At 36.4% G+C, this 15,173-nt stretch overlaps 1 protein-coding gene across 2 annotated transcripts in view; it reads left to right on the plus strand.

Annotated features, from left to right (window-relative positions):
* Positions 1–15,173, plus strand: part of LOC150082577 (importin-4-like) — a 186,556-nt gene that overhangs the window by 152,426 nt on the left and 18,957 nt on the right. Inside the window, exons 23-24 of one of the 2 annotated variants that reach the window (XR_016547194.1) lie at positions 7,345–7,535; positions 13,516–13,634. Coding sequence is in view for 1 of the 2 variants with exons in the window: in XM_090377536.1 (XP_090233662.1) it covers positions 7,345–7,535 (191 nt within the window). In the remaining variant the exon portion in view is untranslated. The remainder of the gene's footprint in view (positions 1–7,344; positions 7,536–13,515; positions 13,635–15,173) is intronic. The other variant, XM_090377536.1, reaches the window with a different exon arrangement.

Raw genomic sequence — 15,173 nt, forward strand, 5'->3', positions numbered from 1 at the left:
CAATCAAATTGGTCAGGCAAGACTTTCCCTTAACAAAACCATGCTGTGTCCGAGCTATAACTGAAGTCTTGTCTAGATGATTCTGCAGTGCTTCTTTAACCAGTGCCTGCATTAATTTTTCTAGAACAGAAGTTAAACTAACAGGTCTATAATTACTTGTGTCAGCCTTTGATCCTCCTTTGTGAATTGGGGTCACATTTGCACATCTCCAGTCCATGGGTACCTCCCCTTAGTCCATAGAAGCTCTCTTAATTATGGCAAAGGGTTTTCTTACTTCCTTTGTTGCCTCCTTTAATATAACTGGAGAGATTCCATCCACCCCGGGTGCCTTTTTATGTTTATCTTCAACAATTTCTCTTCCACTGTCCTCTCAGTTATTACAAAATCATCTATCTCACTGCCAGAGTTTAATTCACCTCTGGAATTCCCCTCCCTGAATTACTCCTCATGTGTGAATGTAGATGCAAAATACTCATTTATTTTGTTAGCTACCTGAGCAGGATCATCAACAGTTGAACGATCAATATCCAGTGCACCAATCTGATTCATCCCTTTCCTTCTAGAGTTTACATAGTAAATAACTCTTTGCTGTTTTTCTTTGCATCCTTTGCCAAAGATTTCTCATAATCTGCCTTTGCCTGTCTAATCTCCTTTGTGACTTGGTTACAGATGAAGTTAACCTTTTAATTGCTTTTGTTTAATTTATTAGTTTTAAAATTTTTTTTTATAAAATCTTGGTAATAATTTATAAACCTTGGTTATTACCAAGATTTGCATGCATATAATTTGAAAATAGTGTTCAGAGCAGTGACTTAAAATTACATTTATTTCTCTTGAATTCATTCAAGGGAAACATTCAAGATAAATGTAATTTTATCACCTGAAATCTGATTAAAAAATTAAATGACATGTATTTATAATTTAGAAATTTCACTTCATTTTGTAAATGTAGTTATTCACTTCTGATACCATTGGTGAAGAGCATCAGTCTACTTATGTTTAACCTTTTTATGAGTACGTACATTGAGTTGGTTTTGCATTGGCAGCACCTACCTAATATCTCATGGGGATGCTCTTTGCCTGTAATACAGCCTGTACATATTTTGGCAGCTCCACAAGGTGTTGTAAGGTGTCCTATGGTAGTGCTACCTATGCATTGAACAATGTATCCAGAAATGCATACACATCAACAGATGGATAGTTGTAGCATTGAATTTCCTTTTCCAGTAGGTACCAAGCATGCTCATTTGGATTGACTGGGTGGCAATGGGAGAACAGAGAATATATTCCTAGAATAGTTCCAATCCTAAAACCTGTTAGTGATCTACCATGCCTTCTTGGCATCACACTTTGTCTTGTTGATAGGCACCAGAATTGTTTGGACACACTGTCATCTTGAATTTGGTTGGTGACAATAGAAAGGTAGGCAAGGAGGGCACACCACTGAAACACTCTTTGAATTATAACACCAACAGTGCATCAGGGTGCCACAGTTTCACGTTGCATTTCTCCAAATGCAGATATGCCCATCCATGCTATGTCCTGGCATGATAAAGAGTTTGGAAACAGGATTCATCAGACCAGGTGGCAATTTCCATGTCAGTTGTCCAGTGTTACTGCTGACATGCAAGGTGCAGTTTCTTGTGTCTCACACTGATTAGGAGTACTCATGACAGCCATTGACTACCATAGCCTATGTCTAGCGCATAGTCCTTGTGGATATTGGGCTACTCGCCTCCGTAGCCAGGTGGGCAGGAGCAGCAGTGCGTAGCACATGCTCCGTGATTAGACTAGGGTTCGAGCCCGTGACCACCAAATACGGAGTATGCGGAAAGGTCAGGGAATGACCACCGCATATCCCCGGAGCAATATGGCCTTAGTTGCTAATGCTCCTAAAAACCACATAACAAACAAACAGTTGGGCTACTGTGCTGAGGCATGTGACACCATGGGTGTCCACCCCATGTGGCTGTCACATGTGTAACTTTGGCTGGTTGTTCAACTTCTGTTGAGCCAGTCACAGCGGACACATGACACCACAGAATGTGAGTACTTAACTGTGTTGGCTGTTGTCTAGATATTGGCACCTGTGTATCTTGCCTTCACAGTCATTCCACATTTGAAGTTGAAAAAATCATGACACTGACCCATTCTTCCTCTTATACACTCAAATGCTGATTGCCATATGTGCAAAATATAATCTTATATCAACCATTTCCAACTCTGAGCCTTCACCAGTATCACAGCCCAGTCCATCCTTACACAAGGGTTGTTGCAAATGCAAAGCCAACTTAGTGTATATAAATCTGTTTTTTGTGTGCACACTTCCAGGAGTATGCATATAGATGTTCCCCCTCCCTTTCCCAAGGTCATTTCAAAAGCTATTAGTGTCCTAATATCCTTCAAAACTGATAGTAGATACAGTTTTAATGGATGCAGCATGAAAATAGCTTGGAAAATCAGAGGAGGACATCGCACCTGTTAGCTGTTGTTGCCTAAGCCAAAATTGAAGAAGAAATTCTCTGTAGTTCAGATCTAGAATTTGATGAAATCAAATTAAGTGATACATAAATAGATATAGAGGATATTTTTAATTCAGTTTTATAAATATTTTATTTTAATTCAATTTTATTATAAATTTTTTTTGTTGTATTTTTAATTTTGGTTTGATTTTTGACCTTAAATTAATTCTGGACATTCAAGTCAAAATGAGAAGACTTAAATGTCCATTATATTTAGAAGCATTTATGTACATTTTCATTTTTAGAGAACTTCAAAATTTCATGTAGAAAGTCACTCCACAGAGGCCACCCCACTGAAACTGACTGGGAGCCCACGTACATTTAGGCAACTCAGTCACGAAAGAGTTAGTGATACTCTGCTCTTCATTCTAGATTTCATTTGAATTTAGATGAGACAACCACAGCATATTGCTGTGTGATTTTCAGTCCTGTATTTGAAGTAAGATTTTGTTAATTCATGGAACTAACAGGGAAAATATTGAATATTAAATGTTATCACATTAACATTAATAAAAACATTATTGTAAAAATATGGAAAAGCCTAATTTTTTACATGACAGTGAGAAACTAGGTTTGCTACTTAGGGCTTTGATTTCATATTGTGAATGCATTTCACGGTGTTTCCTCAGTATTGTGCTGTTCTGAATAAATAGTGCTGTCTCAGTGGAGAAGTATATTGCTATTTATTTAAAATTATGCCATTACCTATGGCATACATTTTAAATAAATAAATAAATGCCAGTAATTTTGCTACATACAGAGTGAGGCTGTGGCCTACTTTATGTTTTGTAGCTCTCAACATTAGAGTCGTTCCCTAAATTTTACTTAAATTTATTTATATGCTACACCAGCTGACATATTGCAGATTTATCCCATCATTGGGTTGTTCAGGTCTTCAGACTGCCTATTAACCACCAATGAGACCTAAAAAAGGGCTGAAATAGCAATATGGCTAGGCATCCCTGACATTGATCCCAAGGGACTCTTTGATGCAGTGGTCAACGGTGAAGAATGTCCATTTATGACTGTCTTCTGTCTCTTATTATATACCCAGCCCCAACAATATCTTGCCAATAATCCTGTTTGCTGCAGTTTATATAAGTGTTTCATGAGGAACCATATATATATATATCAAAAGATTTACTAAAGTCAAGGTAAATAAATGTCATATTGTTTCTTGTGTCAAACTGTTTTATGATTTTATGATAATATTTAACCAGATTAGTCAGGCAAGGCTGCTGTTCCCCTTCACAACCTCAAGGTGTGATCATTAAGGATACTCTTCCTATTAAGATAGGCCTGTGTTGTAATGTACCATACAGATTTATCTCATTTATCCTTACCATAGATTCCACAATCTTGCCCATCACAACTTTTGTTGTGATGGGCAAGTGCAGCAGCCTAACAGGCTGCTGCACTTACATAGAACTTTTTTTTAATATAAGTTGGTGTACGCCATCCACCCCTATAGCCCCTTACCTTCACCCAGCCTCATGTAAAATAAGTGATATAAATAACTGTGGATCACAGATAGTCATATTTGAACACCTTTTGATAGTATTATTGCAAATTACATATTCAACTTGCCTGCTACTTCAGCTAGGTAGTAGTAGTCGTAGCAAATGATGCAAGAAAGCAAGCTTATATGGCATCAGGCAAAAAAAAAAAAAAAAACACTACACACTTCTCCCATCCATACTCTCCAAGAATTTGTCTAGTTATTCCTTGAATATATTCAAATCATCAACTTCCACAACAACGGATGGAACCTGTTCCAACAATCAACCACCTGCTGGCTGAAGGCAAACTTCCACACATCTATCCTGCAGCCATCTTTCCTCAACTTAAATTTATGTCCCCTTGTGTGTAGTCTCAGCAACAGGAAGAATGCCATTTACATTCAGCTTACTCAATCCATTAAAGGCTTTAAACACCTCAATCAGATCACCCTGTGAGTGCCTTGTCTGAAGAAGCTGCAGTTTGCAGAATTGAAGCCTTTTTAAGTAAGAGCACCCTTTTGTTCCCTTCACCAATCTGGTTGCCCTTTTCTGCACCTGTTCAAGCAGATCTGTATCCTTCCTAAAGTGAGGCTTCCAGACCCGTATACAGGTCTCAAGATGCAGCCTAACCATGGCCTTGTACAAAGGGATAACCACCTCCTCATCCATGCTAGCAAAGTTTCTGTATATCATTAACAAAACCTCATGAGCTGTCCTGGCAGCATGTCTGCGCTGCTCAGAGAATTTCATGTCTGACTGCATAATTACCCTGAAGTCTTTTTCGTTCTCCCTTACTCTGAGTGTAGTACTACACAGTTGATAAGTTACTCTGGGATTACTGTTACCCACATGCAGTACCTTGAATTTGTCAATGTTGAAATTCAATTGCCATTTATCAACCCATTGACCTAATTTTCCTAGATCTTGTTGCAGTATCTCACCCTAATTACTGTCATTAATCACCCTGCCAACCTTTGTATCATCTTCATCAGTATCATCAATAATAGTGAAAATTATAGTAATCTTATAATACCATGATAAATCTGACTAAAAAATGAATAGCAAGTGCGTAAAAAAACGGTACTCATCTTGTATAAATCTGCAATAAATTTATTGGTAGATGGTGGCTAAATTTAGGTTGGAAGATGCATTAAAAAGAACTAAGGCGGAGAGTGGGGTGAAAATGTTTTAAACAGATTTTAAAATGAGCGCAAGGAAGTAGAAGTGCAGCTCTCCAATCCTTGGTTGTCATAAAGAGGTTAAAGGACTCAAATGAAAAAAGGTTAAAGGATGCAAATGAAAAAATGAAAAAAACCAGTCTTATTTTTTCATTTGTGTCCTTTAACCTCTTTATGACAACCAAGGATTGGAGATCTGCACTTCTACGTTCCTTGCGTAGTTAATGATCATTGTCAAGCTTAGCTTGACAATGATCATTAACTACTCTACCAATTTTAACATCATCTGCAAATTTAGACATCACGCCCTCTATCCCTTCATCGATGTCGTTTATGAAAATTAAAAACAGTGGTCCTAATACTGATCCTTTGATAACCCCACTTCTTACATCAAGCCAATCTGAGGAATGGCCATTTATCACAACCCTCTGCCTCCTGCCCTGAAGCCATCCTGCTATCCATCTAAGGATTTTCCCAGTGATTCCAACCTGTGCCAGTTTATAAAGCAACCACTCATGTGGGATTGATTCAAAAGCTTTGCTGAAATCTAAATAAACAATGTCAAAATTATTTCCTAAATCCAGCTCGTGAGTGACCCTTTTCAAAATAGCAAACATGATTTTCCCTTTACAAAACCATGCTGAGTATCCTTGAGAATTTCAATTCTATCCAAATGATCGTGAATTCCACCCTTGATCATTGCCTCCATGATTTCCCTACCACTGAAGTCAGACTGACAGGTCGATAATTTCCCACTTCGATGGCCGGAGATAGTATGGTTATTAATGGACAAATGTCATTAGTTGAACCCCTCCCCCAGGGTTCATTACTGTGCATATTGTTGTTTTCTATACTTATTAATGATACTGATGAAGGTATATCAGGCTTAATTTAGATGATACATAGGATGACAGGGTCGTTAATTACAATAATCAACGTATGCTACTGTAACAAAATCGGATAAAATTAGACCGATGGGCTGAGAAATGGCATTTGAAGTTTAACATTGACAAATGCAAAGTACTGCATATGGGTAGCAGTAATCTCAGGATTAATATACCAACTGTATGGTACTACACTCAGGGTAGTGGAGAATGAAAAAGACCTGGAGTTAATTCTGCAATCAGATATGAAGTTCTCCAATCAGTGCAGACAGGTTGCCAGGAGAGCTGATGAGGTTTTGTCAATAATATACAGGAACTACTACCAGGGATATGGAGGTGATTATCCCATTGTACAAGGCAACAGTTAGGCTGCATCTTGAGTACTGTATACAGGCATGGAGGCCTTATTTTAGGAAGGATGTAGATCTGCTAGAACAGGTGTAGAGAAAGGCAGTGAGATTGAGGGGAACAAAAGGGTAGTCTTACCACGAAAGGCTTGAGTTTTGCAAATTACAGTGTCTGGAGACTTGGGCACCTGCAGTGTGATCTGATTTGAGGTGTTTAAGGCTTTGAATGGATTGAGCAAGCTTAATGTTGATGGCATTCTTTCTTTTGCTCAGACTACACATATGAGTGGGCATGAATTCAAATTGAAGGATAGTTGCAGAATAGATGTGTGGCAGTTTTCCTTTAGCCAGTGGGTGTTTAGTTGTTGGAATAAAGTTCCATCTGCTGTGGAAATGGACAGTTTGAATGAATTCAAGGAAGAACTTTGCAAACTAGCCTACAGGATGGACAGATTGATGTGGGAAGTTTTTTTTTTACCTTATGCTTTATAAACTTACTTTCTTGGATCACATGCCACTACTGATACTAATATACATTTATAGTCCTCATAAATCCATATCTTCTGATAGCGTGCGTCATTCCATGCTTTTTCCTTTTGCATATCTAAATTCTTAATCTTTCTTGGTATCCATTTTGGAATTTCTCCATTTGAATGAATCTGTTTTCTCATAGCTTCCAGGATAAAGTTATTCAGACTTATTTATATCATAGATTGGAAACCATGATTCTTGTTTGTGAACTGGCCTCAAAAATTTTAGGGAAGTCTTCGTGATTATTTGTTGCTGTGTGTGTGTGTGTGTGTGTGTGTGTGTGTGATGGTAAATTAATATTTAAGATTATTTTATATCATATGTGTAGTTCAAAATATTTAATGAAATTGATTATTAAATTTATACATTTTAACTTCTTCCAGCTGTAGAGAAAGTTATCACAATGTTGATGCCAAAACTAATTACAACAGCTAGAGAAGACACAGAACATCAAGGTATCATAGCATGTCTGGAAACTATTAATGATATTCTGAAAGATATCAGGGAGCCTGTTTTGCTTGAAAATTATATTGATCCAATTATTATGCTTGTTAAAGACACCTTTAAGCATAAGGTATTAATTTATGGGTTTTTTTTTTTTTAAATTCAATATATTTAAATAAGTGAATGGGGTTAAATTTATATTAACATTTTAGTAATGTAAAGTATTTGGCTGTTATTTAGTCCTCTCATTGAAACCACAATCGACATTTTTACACTTGAAACAGTTCACTGAATTGTTATGTAGATATTGTCAGAATATCAAAAATTTATTCTTTACTGGTAAAGAATAAATTTGGCATATTCATATAATACTATTTACATAGAATGTCTAAAGGTAGTGTATTGTTTGTGTTTTTCTCTTGAAGTGCCTTCTTGCAAATATTGTATACAAGGAATTTCTCTGGTGAAGTTTTAATTGTTCATTCAGTTTTGTTAATTCTTATTTGGTTAGGATAAGATAAAAATTATTTGTACACTTTCCATGCTTTTGCCACAAATTAGTTTGTTAAATATAACAAGATTGTAGAATATATGTGCACTGCAACTTGTTTTATAGCAGTAGTACATATTTTGTAAGTAAATTTAGTTTTTTTTTTTTTTTAATTGAAAAAGTAAAATTTCTGAATGGTAAAATTCGTTTACAAAATAATTCCATATAGACTACTTAAAGACCAATTGGATTTCGTGGTAGCGTGATTTGCTGAATGGTATACTACCGGGTGTCCAACAAGAACATGACCTATAAACACTAATTCTTGAATAATAGAATTAAATTGCAAGGGAAAAAAATTTAAAAGCATACACATGCAGGGTTTCCATTTTTTAAAAACATTCTAAATTGAGATAGATGATACTCTTTATGTGTGTGCAAACTCTAAATCTACTTCAAACTGACACTGAATTAATGAACACTGAACTCAGACAGGAGGAAATAAGTTTTATTTTAATGTTCCACAGAAAAGGTTTCTATCCAGTGGGCACATTGTGTAAATTCTGGTCTGCACTCAGAAGTAAATACAGTAAATTGCATATGAAAGATAGAGTAGAGCTGTTGTATTTATTGTGAGGCATAATTAAAATGCATTGACATTTTTTGCTTGTTAGAAAGGCAGAGGGGAGAGAGAGAGAGAGAGAGAGAGAGAGAGAGAGAGAGAGAGAGACATTTATGTAACATACCAACACACATCTTGTAAACTTCTCTTGACTGAATGAATGCTGTACTGATCTGATTTGTTTGAACTTAGAGCATGAAATATGAAATATCATTTGGGTAGGGAAGGAGAACATGATAATTGCATGAATATAGAGAGCAAAATGTAATTAGAGTATTAGTAAAGTTTATAATATAAAAAAAGCTTAAAATTAAATAATATACGCTGAGTGATCACCGAATTGTGACTACCCACCTACCTAATACTTCATAGGTCCTCTTTTTGCCCTCAGTACAGCAGCTATCTGACAGAATTGATTCAACAAGATGTCAGAAGTGTTCGGGAGGTATGACCAACCAAGCTATGGGTAATGCGGCCAGCAATGCAGGTATGGAGGTGTATCCCAACGCCTGATATGCCTTTCCCTAGTGTCCCACAAGTGCTCTGTGGGATTGATATCGGGGGAGTTCAGAGGCCAATCGATATGCTGGAAGTCAGAACTGTGTTCCTCAAACCATTCCTGCACATCAAGTTCCCGATGGCTCAGCGCATTGTTATCTTGGAAGACACTATCGCCATTTGGGAAAAAGTGTAACATAGCAGGGTGTACACAGTCAGCAAGCAGGTGACGATAGCAGAGACAACTGATACATTGTTCCACATGCACCAGGAGTTCAAGTTCCTGCCAGTGAAACATGCCCCACACCATACAGACTGCCTGCACTTTTGATCCATCTTTGCACCAGGCAAGTCTTTTACGCTGATGAACTGTGGAATTAGGAGAGGATGCCGTAGGGGTTGACTGCTAGCGCATGCGACGCATAGTCATGGTAGATATTGTTCCAGGTTGGCCTATATTGTATTGGGTAGTCAACTCTTGAACAGTGCTGTGCCTGTTCACCTGTAAAAGTTGTCGTACCCGGCACTCACCTCTAACTTCAACCTTATGCTAACCTTTGCAGTTTTGCTTTTGGGTTATTGTTTGACCATTTTGACGCCAGTCCTGGTACACTTTAACTACGGTGGCTCTCGAACATCCCAATAATTCAGCCGTTTGGGAAATCGAGGCACACCAGCTTGTCAAACTCCACAATCTGTCCTTTATCAGAGTCCGATAAATCCTTCCTTTTACCCATCACGCTTGAAATTTGACTACCTACTGAACCACTGGCACCTTATCTATGCTACGTAGGTCAACTAACTGTGCACTCTTGTACCTCACGTGGTCAAAGAGTTACATTCACTTTTCATAAGGGAGGTCATAATTCAGTGATCACTGTGTATTATAATATAATTGGTTATTAATTAGATGGAAATTTTGATTTTTTTGAAAGAAGAGAAAAAGAGTTAGTATTATTGTCAATCTTGAGTGAAAGAATGGATTTCAAGAAATAAGGTAAGATAGTTAATGTTGTTTTTGAATACTGAAAAAAAAAAAAAAAAAAAAATCTATTCAGTTGACTTTATTGCACTGTTAGTTGCATAGTCAGTTCTCCATTATATATGCAGGGTGTCTCAAAAATACACGGCATAACTTCAGGAATAAGTTCCTCATATGTAGACAATAAAAATATTTTATATCAACATAGTTCCGGAAATGCTTGGTTTCTGAGTTTTGAAGGTCTGTCTATGACACTTAACTGTTCACACCACCTTATAGTAATTGTTCAGAATGTCCACCTTCTGCCTGAATACAGGCCTCAAATCGACGTCTCCTCCTCTACTTCAGGAGTCGTAGATCTTGGTTGTCCTCTGTCGGCAGCACGAGGTGTAAAGGTCCCATGTTTGGTTGAGTGGGAGAAGACAGAGTGGTAATCAATGGTCACTGCTCATTGTGGACTAATGTTATTAGTGGAGTCCCTCAGGGTTCAGTGTTGGGTCCATTGTTGTTTTCTGTATTCATTAATGATACTGATGATGGGACATCAGACTTAATGTCCAAGTTTGCAGACGATACGAAGGTTGGCAGGGACATTAATGACAGTACGCTGCTGCAATAGGATCAAGAAAAGTTGAGCAGATGGGCTGAGAGGTGGCAAATGAAGTTTAACATTGACAAATGTAAAGTACTGCATATGGGAAGCAGTAACCCCAGAGTAACGTATATACTTTGTAGTACTACACTGACAGTGGTAGAGAGTGAAAAGGACCCGGGGATAATTGTGCAGGCAGATATGAAGTTTTCTAAGCAGTGAAGACAGTCTGCAAGAGTAGCTCATGGTGTCTTGTCAGTGATATACAGGAATTTTTCTAGCAGGGATAAGGAGGTGATTATCCCCTTGTATAAGGCAATGGTCAGACTACACCTTGAGTACTGTATACAGGTCTGGAGGCCTCATTTTCAGAATGGTGTAGAGCTGCTGGAGCGAGTGCAGAGAAGGGCAACAAGATTAGTGATTGGAACAAAGGGTTGCTCTTACGAAGAAAGCTTAAGTTTTCAAGTTACAGTGTCTGGAGACTAGGCACCTGCGAGGTGATCTGGTTGAGGTGTATAAAGCCTTGAATTGTTTGAGCATGCTCAATGCTGATGGGATTCTTCCTCAGAATAATCACCTGAGAGGGTATAAATTTAAATTGAGGAAAGACAGATGTAGGATAGATGTGCAGAAGTTTGCCTTTAGCCAGCGAGTAGTTGGTTAGTGGAACAGACTTCCATCCTTTGTTGCGGAAGTTGATAGTCTGAATAAATTTAAGGTTGGGCTGGACAGGTATTTGGAACGAACGGAGGGATGAAATGGGAGAGTTTTTTTTTTTTTTTTTTTTTTTTGGCTGATTCTGCATAAGCTTGCTTTTTTGCATCATTTGCCTCTACTAATGAATGTTCACAAAGGTGATGGTACCTTCAAACGTTTTCCTGTCTGGACATCTTCATTCTGGGAACCTTTCGTGGTACAAACCATGAGCCTCCAGAGCATTGCCATCCGCCAAACCGTACATAAAGTGCATATCCGCTTGCTCCTGATTTGAGTACATGGTCGGAATGGAAAACCACCAGATTCTGTCAGTACCTTGTAATGAAGGAAATCACCTGCGGGAGATAAGACATTCTGGTTAATCACTCGGGAACCAAGCATTTCCAGAACTAAGTTGATATATAAAATATTTTTATTGTCCTACATATGAGAACTGATTCCTGAAGTTATGCCGTGTATTTTTGAGACACCCTATATACATATAAAAAGCCAGAACTAAACTGTTGCACAGTAAATTGTCCAGTTAATTATTAATATTGATTTCAATCTTAGTTTCACCATAATAAATCAAGATTGCTAACATTGTGAAGTTGAGAGCCATGTTAGAAAGGATGGAACCCCGTCACAGTTGGTTCATATTTATTTTTTGCATTAGGCTGACACTTTGACTGTGTTCTTTCTTATAAATTTTGCTAAGTGCACTTTTAGGGAAGGCACATGCCAAAACAATAAGATACTAATGATACAATCTGTTGAATACGCGATAAACATCTTATAATACCGATATCAACTAAATCAATAGAAATACAATTTTTATCTTAGAGTGCACACCATTAATACAGGGGTAACTATTGCATGACCTTTATCTTATGAGACATTGCTTGTCGTATATGATTAGTCTCTCCACTATTCTATAGAAACATGAAGGACACTCCAGAGTTTACTATGTAATTTATGCAGTGTGCATAGAAATATCCATATCTATGGAACCATTATCTTGAAAAACCCTCTTGAACAAATCTTCAAAGCTCTCACAGTTCATTACATAAAAATTCTCTGAATTTTTCTTCATCGAGTGCAAGTTCATTAGCCACAAGTGCAGAATTATGCTTTACGTTTTGTAAATGGTTGTATCCAGTACCCTTGTCTTCATCTCATGGTTGTGGTACACACCGCCTTAGTAACTTTTGCACCAGTAAAATCCAAATCCAGTCCAATCTTTTTAAGTACCACCAAGAAATCTCTAAGCCGTCTTCGTTTAAAGAACTTATGACTATTAATGAATGACATATGTTGCATCTCTTCGGTGTGTACCCACACTGTCTTAAGACATTATTCGTACATCATACATTGCATTTATCTAACCTCGTGTGTCTTATCGTTTTGGCGTGTTCCCTCCCTTAGTGTGTAAAAGAGTCTGGCATCTAATTTAAATTATCCAACACATGATCTTTACTACCTCTCAGGCTGCTATCACCTAGGGGGAAACAGAAAGCAGTCATTGTAGGAGCCCATCTGTTATTGTTCATCTGTCTAGCACCCATGATGCACATGGTTATCCAGACATTTTTTTTCTCCATACATGCAACTTTATACTCATGTCGTGTAAGTTGCCATGCTGTCTTCCTCCAGTAAGAGAAAAAAATTATGTAAATAGTGTTTATTTCCTTCTGATGATCGACTCCAGTAATATTAAACCAAAATAAAATATCTTCTCTTCTATTTGTACTATGTTTATTCACTTAGCATAAAGTTTATAGTGGATTTAGCTAGTATACACAAATGGAGACTCATCTATTTCAATTGTGAACACCCTGTGTCATATAAAAAAATGTATCAGTAGTATTTATTTTCTTGTTACAGAATTTGGTTGATTCCTTGAAGAATAAAGAAGTTCAATGGTCATGATTTGGTTTTTAATTAGCTCTATAACTGCTATAAACTTTGTAGTCAGTAATGTTTAAACTAAAGTAGCAGACTTTTCTTTTTTAGAAAGGAATAAAGAAATAGCAGACAGATGTGACCTTTGACAGAAGATCTACTATATAACAAACATTTTGCTGACCAGCACAATGATTCTAGATGTTCTGCAGATCTTTTCAGCTTCCTGGGCTTTTTTTTTTTGTACAAAGTTGCAATTCTCAAAACCACAGATTTACCCAAGAGTTACTCTGTAAATTATTCCTTTTCTTGAATTACATTATAGGACAAAAAATATCTATCTGAGGGCTTCCAACCTTTTACTGGGATTTACAATTTTGTTTATCCATTTCCCCTGATTAACCAGTTCCCTGCCGAAGATATGCTAGCATCTAAACAATATTGGTGAGTGTTTAACATTTCTACCACTGAAAACTTAAGAATTTATGTATTATTAGTGAAGCCATGAAAAAATTTAAATACTTGATCTCTGAAAACAGTTTACTGAGATTACTTGTAATGAATGGAGAAAAGAAAAGAATAAGTTTTAAATGCCCCCTTGCATAATAGGGAAAAAACTAGTCTTTCTTTCACATTCTCATTATTAGTAGCTGAGAAAATATATGCAATATAAAGCATATTGGATATGCTATAGTCAGAGAAACTGTTTTATGTTGATAACTGTATAGCACAAGAATGAGTTCGAGGAAGTCCAATAAATTTATAATTGTTAATTTTTTATGACAAAAAAATTTTTAATAATGATCTTATTTAAATATAAAATGTGGCTTTATAGAAAAGAAAGTTCAAGTGATAAAGCTGCCAGAGTTCCTTAAAACAGTAATGAGAATATTTCTTCTAAAGAAGAAATATCATTCAATTTTTTAATAACATCAACATGAAAGTTTACTGTGCAGAACTTCTTTCACTGTAAATTGGCAGAGTGCAAGAAAACAGTTCCATTTGTTTATCTATTTGTAAAAATATTGAAATAGAGTTTCTTGGATAGATATCCCCTCATCCTCTTTAAATTAAGCTATGTATGCTTGTATGTGTATCTCTGGATCATTACTTGATACAGCTGATAATCAGTTGTATTGCATCGGACTCGACTTTCTTGTAGGTTGACAAATAAGCAGAATTGTTGATATCATGCATTTTTGCTCGTATAATCTTGCCTCAGCTTCAGGTAGGTAGTATTAAGTGATACCATTTTCTAGCTGCACTTTGACTTCTAGATATAAAGTTTTTGTGAGGTCTATTAAAAATTCTGTTGAGAAAGATCAGAGTAAGGCAACATAGAACTGCTGACAGCTACAGTCTTCTCATTATTTTATTTATTTTTATTTATATTTTACTTTACATTACATAGAAATCCTTCCAACATAATGCAATAAAACCAGACAAAAACTACAGCAGTGAAAGGATATAATATGATATAGTTCACAGGTACAAGTTGATTCAAATTATATATAAATACTTGTCATGATGTATTGTTATGTACGAGAATATTTGGATAGAGTAAAAATATATATATTTTTTTCATTTTAAAATTTTTTTTCAAGTTAAGCATATATGTGAAAATGTCAAGTATAAGACAATGTGTCCTATATTGATTATTTTTGACATCTGGCACTAACTCATTTAACAAGAAATTTGAATCACAGGGAACTATGACCATTGATAAAGACAGATGTGTGATTTTAAAAGGATATGAAGTTCTGAAAATGTTTACTGTCAGATGCTTGTGAACAGTCACCTGAAAAAGTCAACAAAGGTGGTGTTTTTGAGAACTCTTAATCCATCAATTAAGTGTTCTTAGTTTCTTAGAATTTTACATATCCTGGTTGTTGGATGTCATACAGTAAACTGATAGAGACTGATGTATACAGTTCTGTGAATGCTAGAAAGGCAAAGATGATTTTATGAATGTAATTGTATGGC

This window comes from Mastigoproctus giganteus, chromosome 7, assembly GCF_048544385.1.
Source record: "Mastigoproctus giganteus isolate SK-2022 chromosome 7, ASM4854438v1, whole genome shotgun sequence".
Lineage (NCBI taxonomy): Eukaryota > Metazoa > Arthropoda > Arachnida > Uropygi > Thelyphonidae > Mastigoproctus > Mastigoproctus giganteus.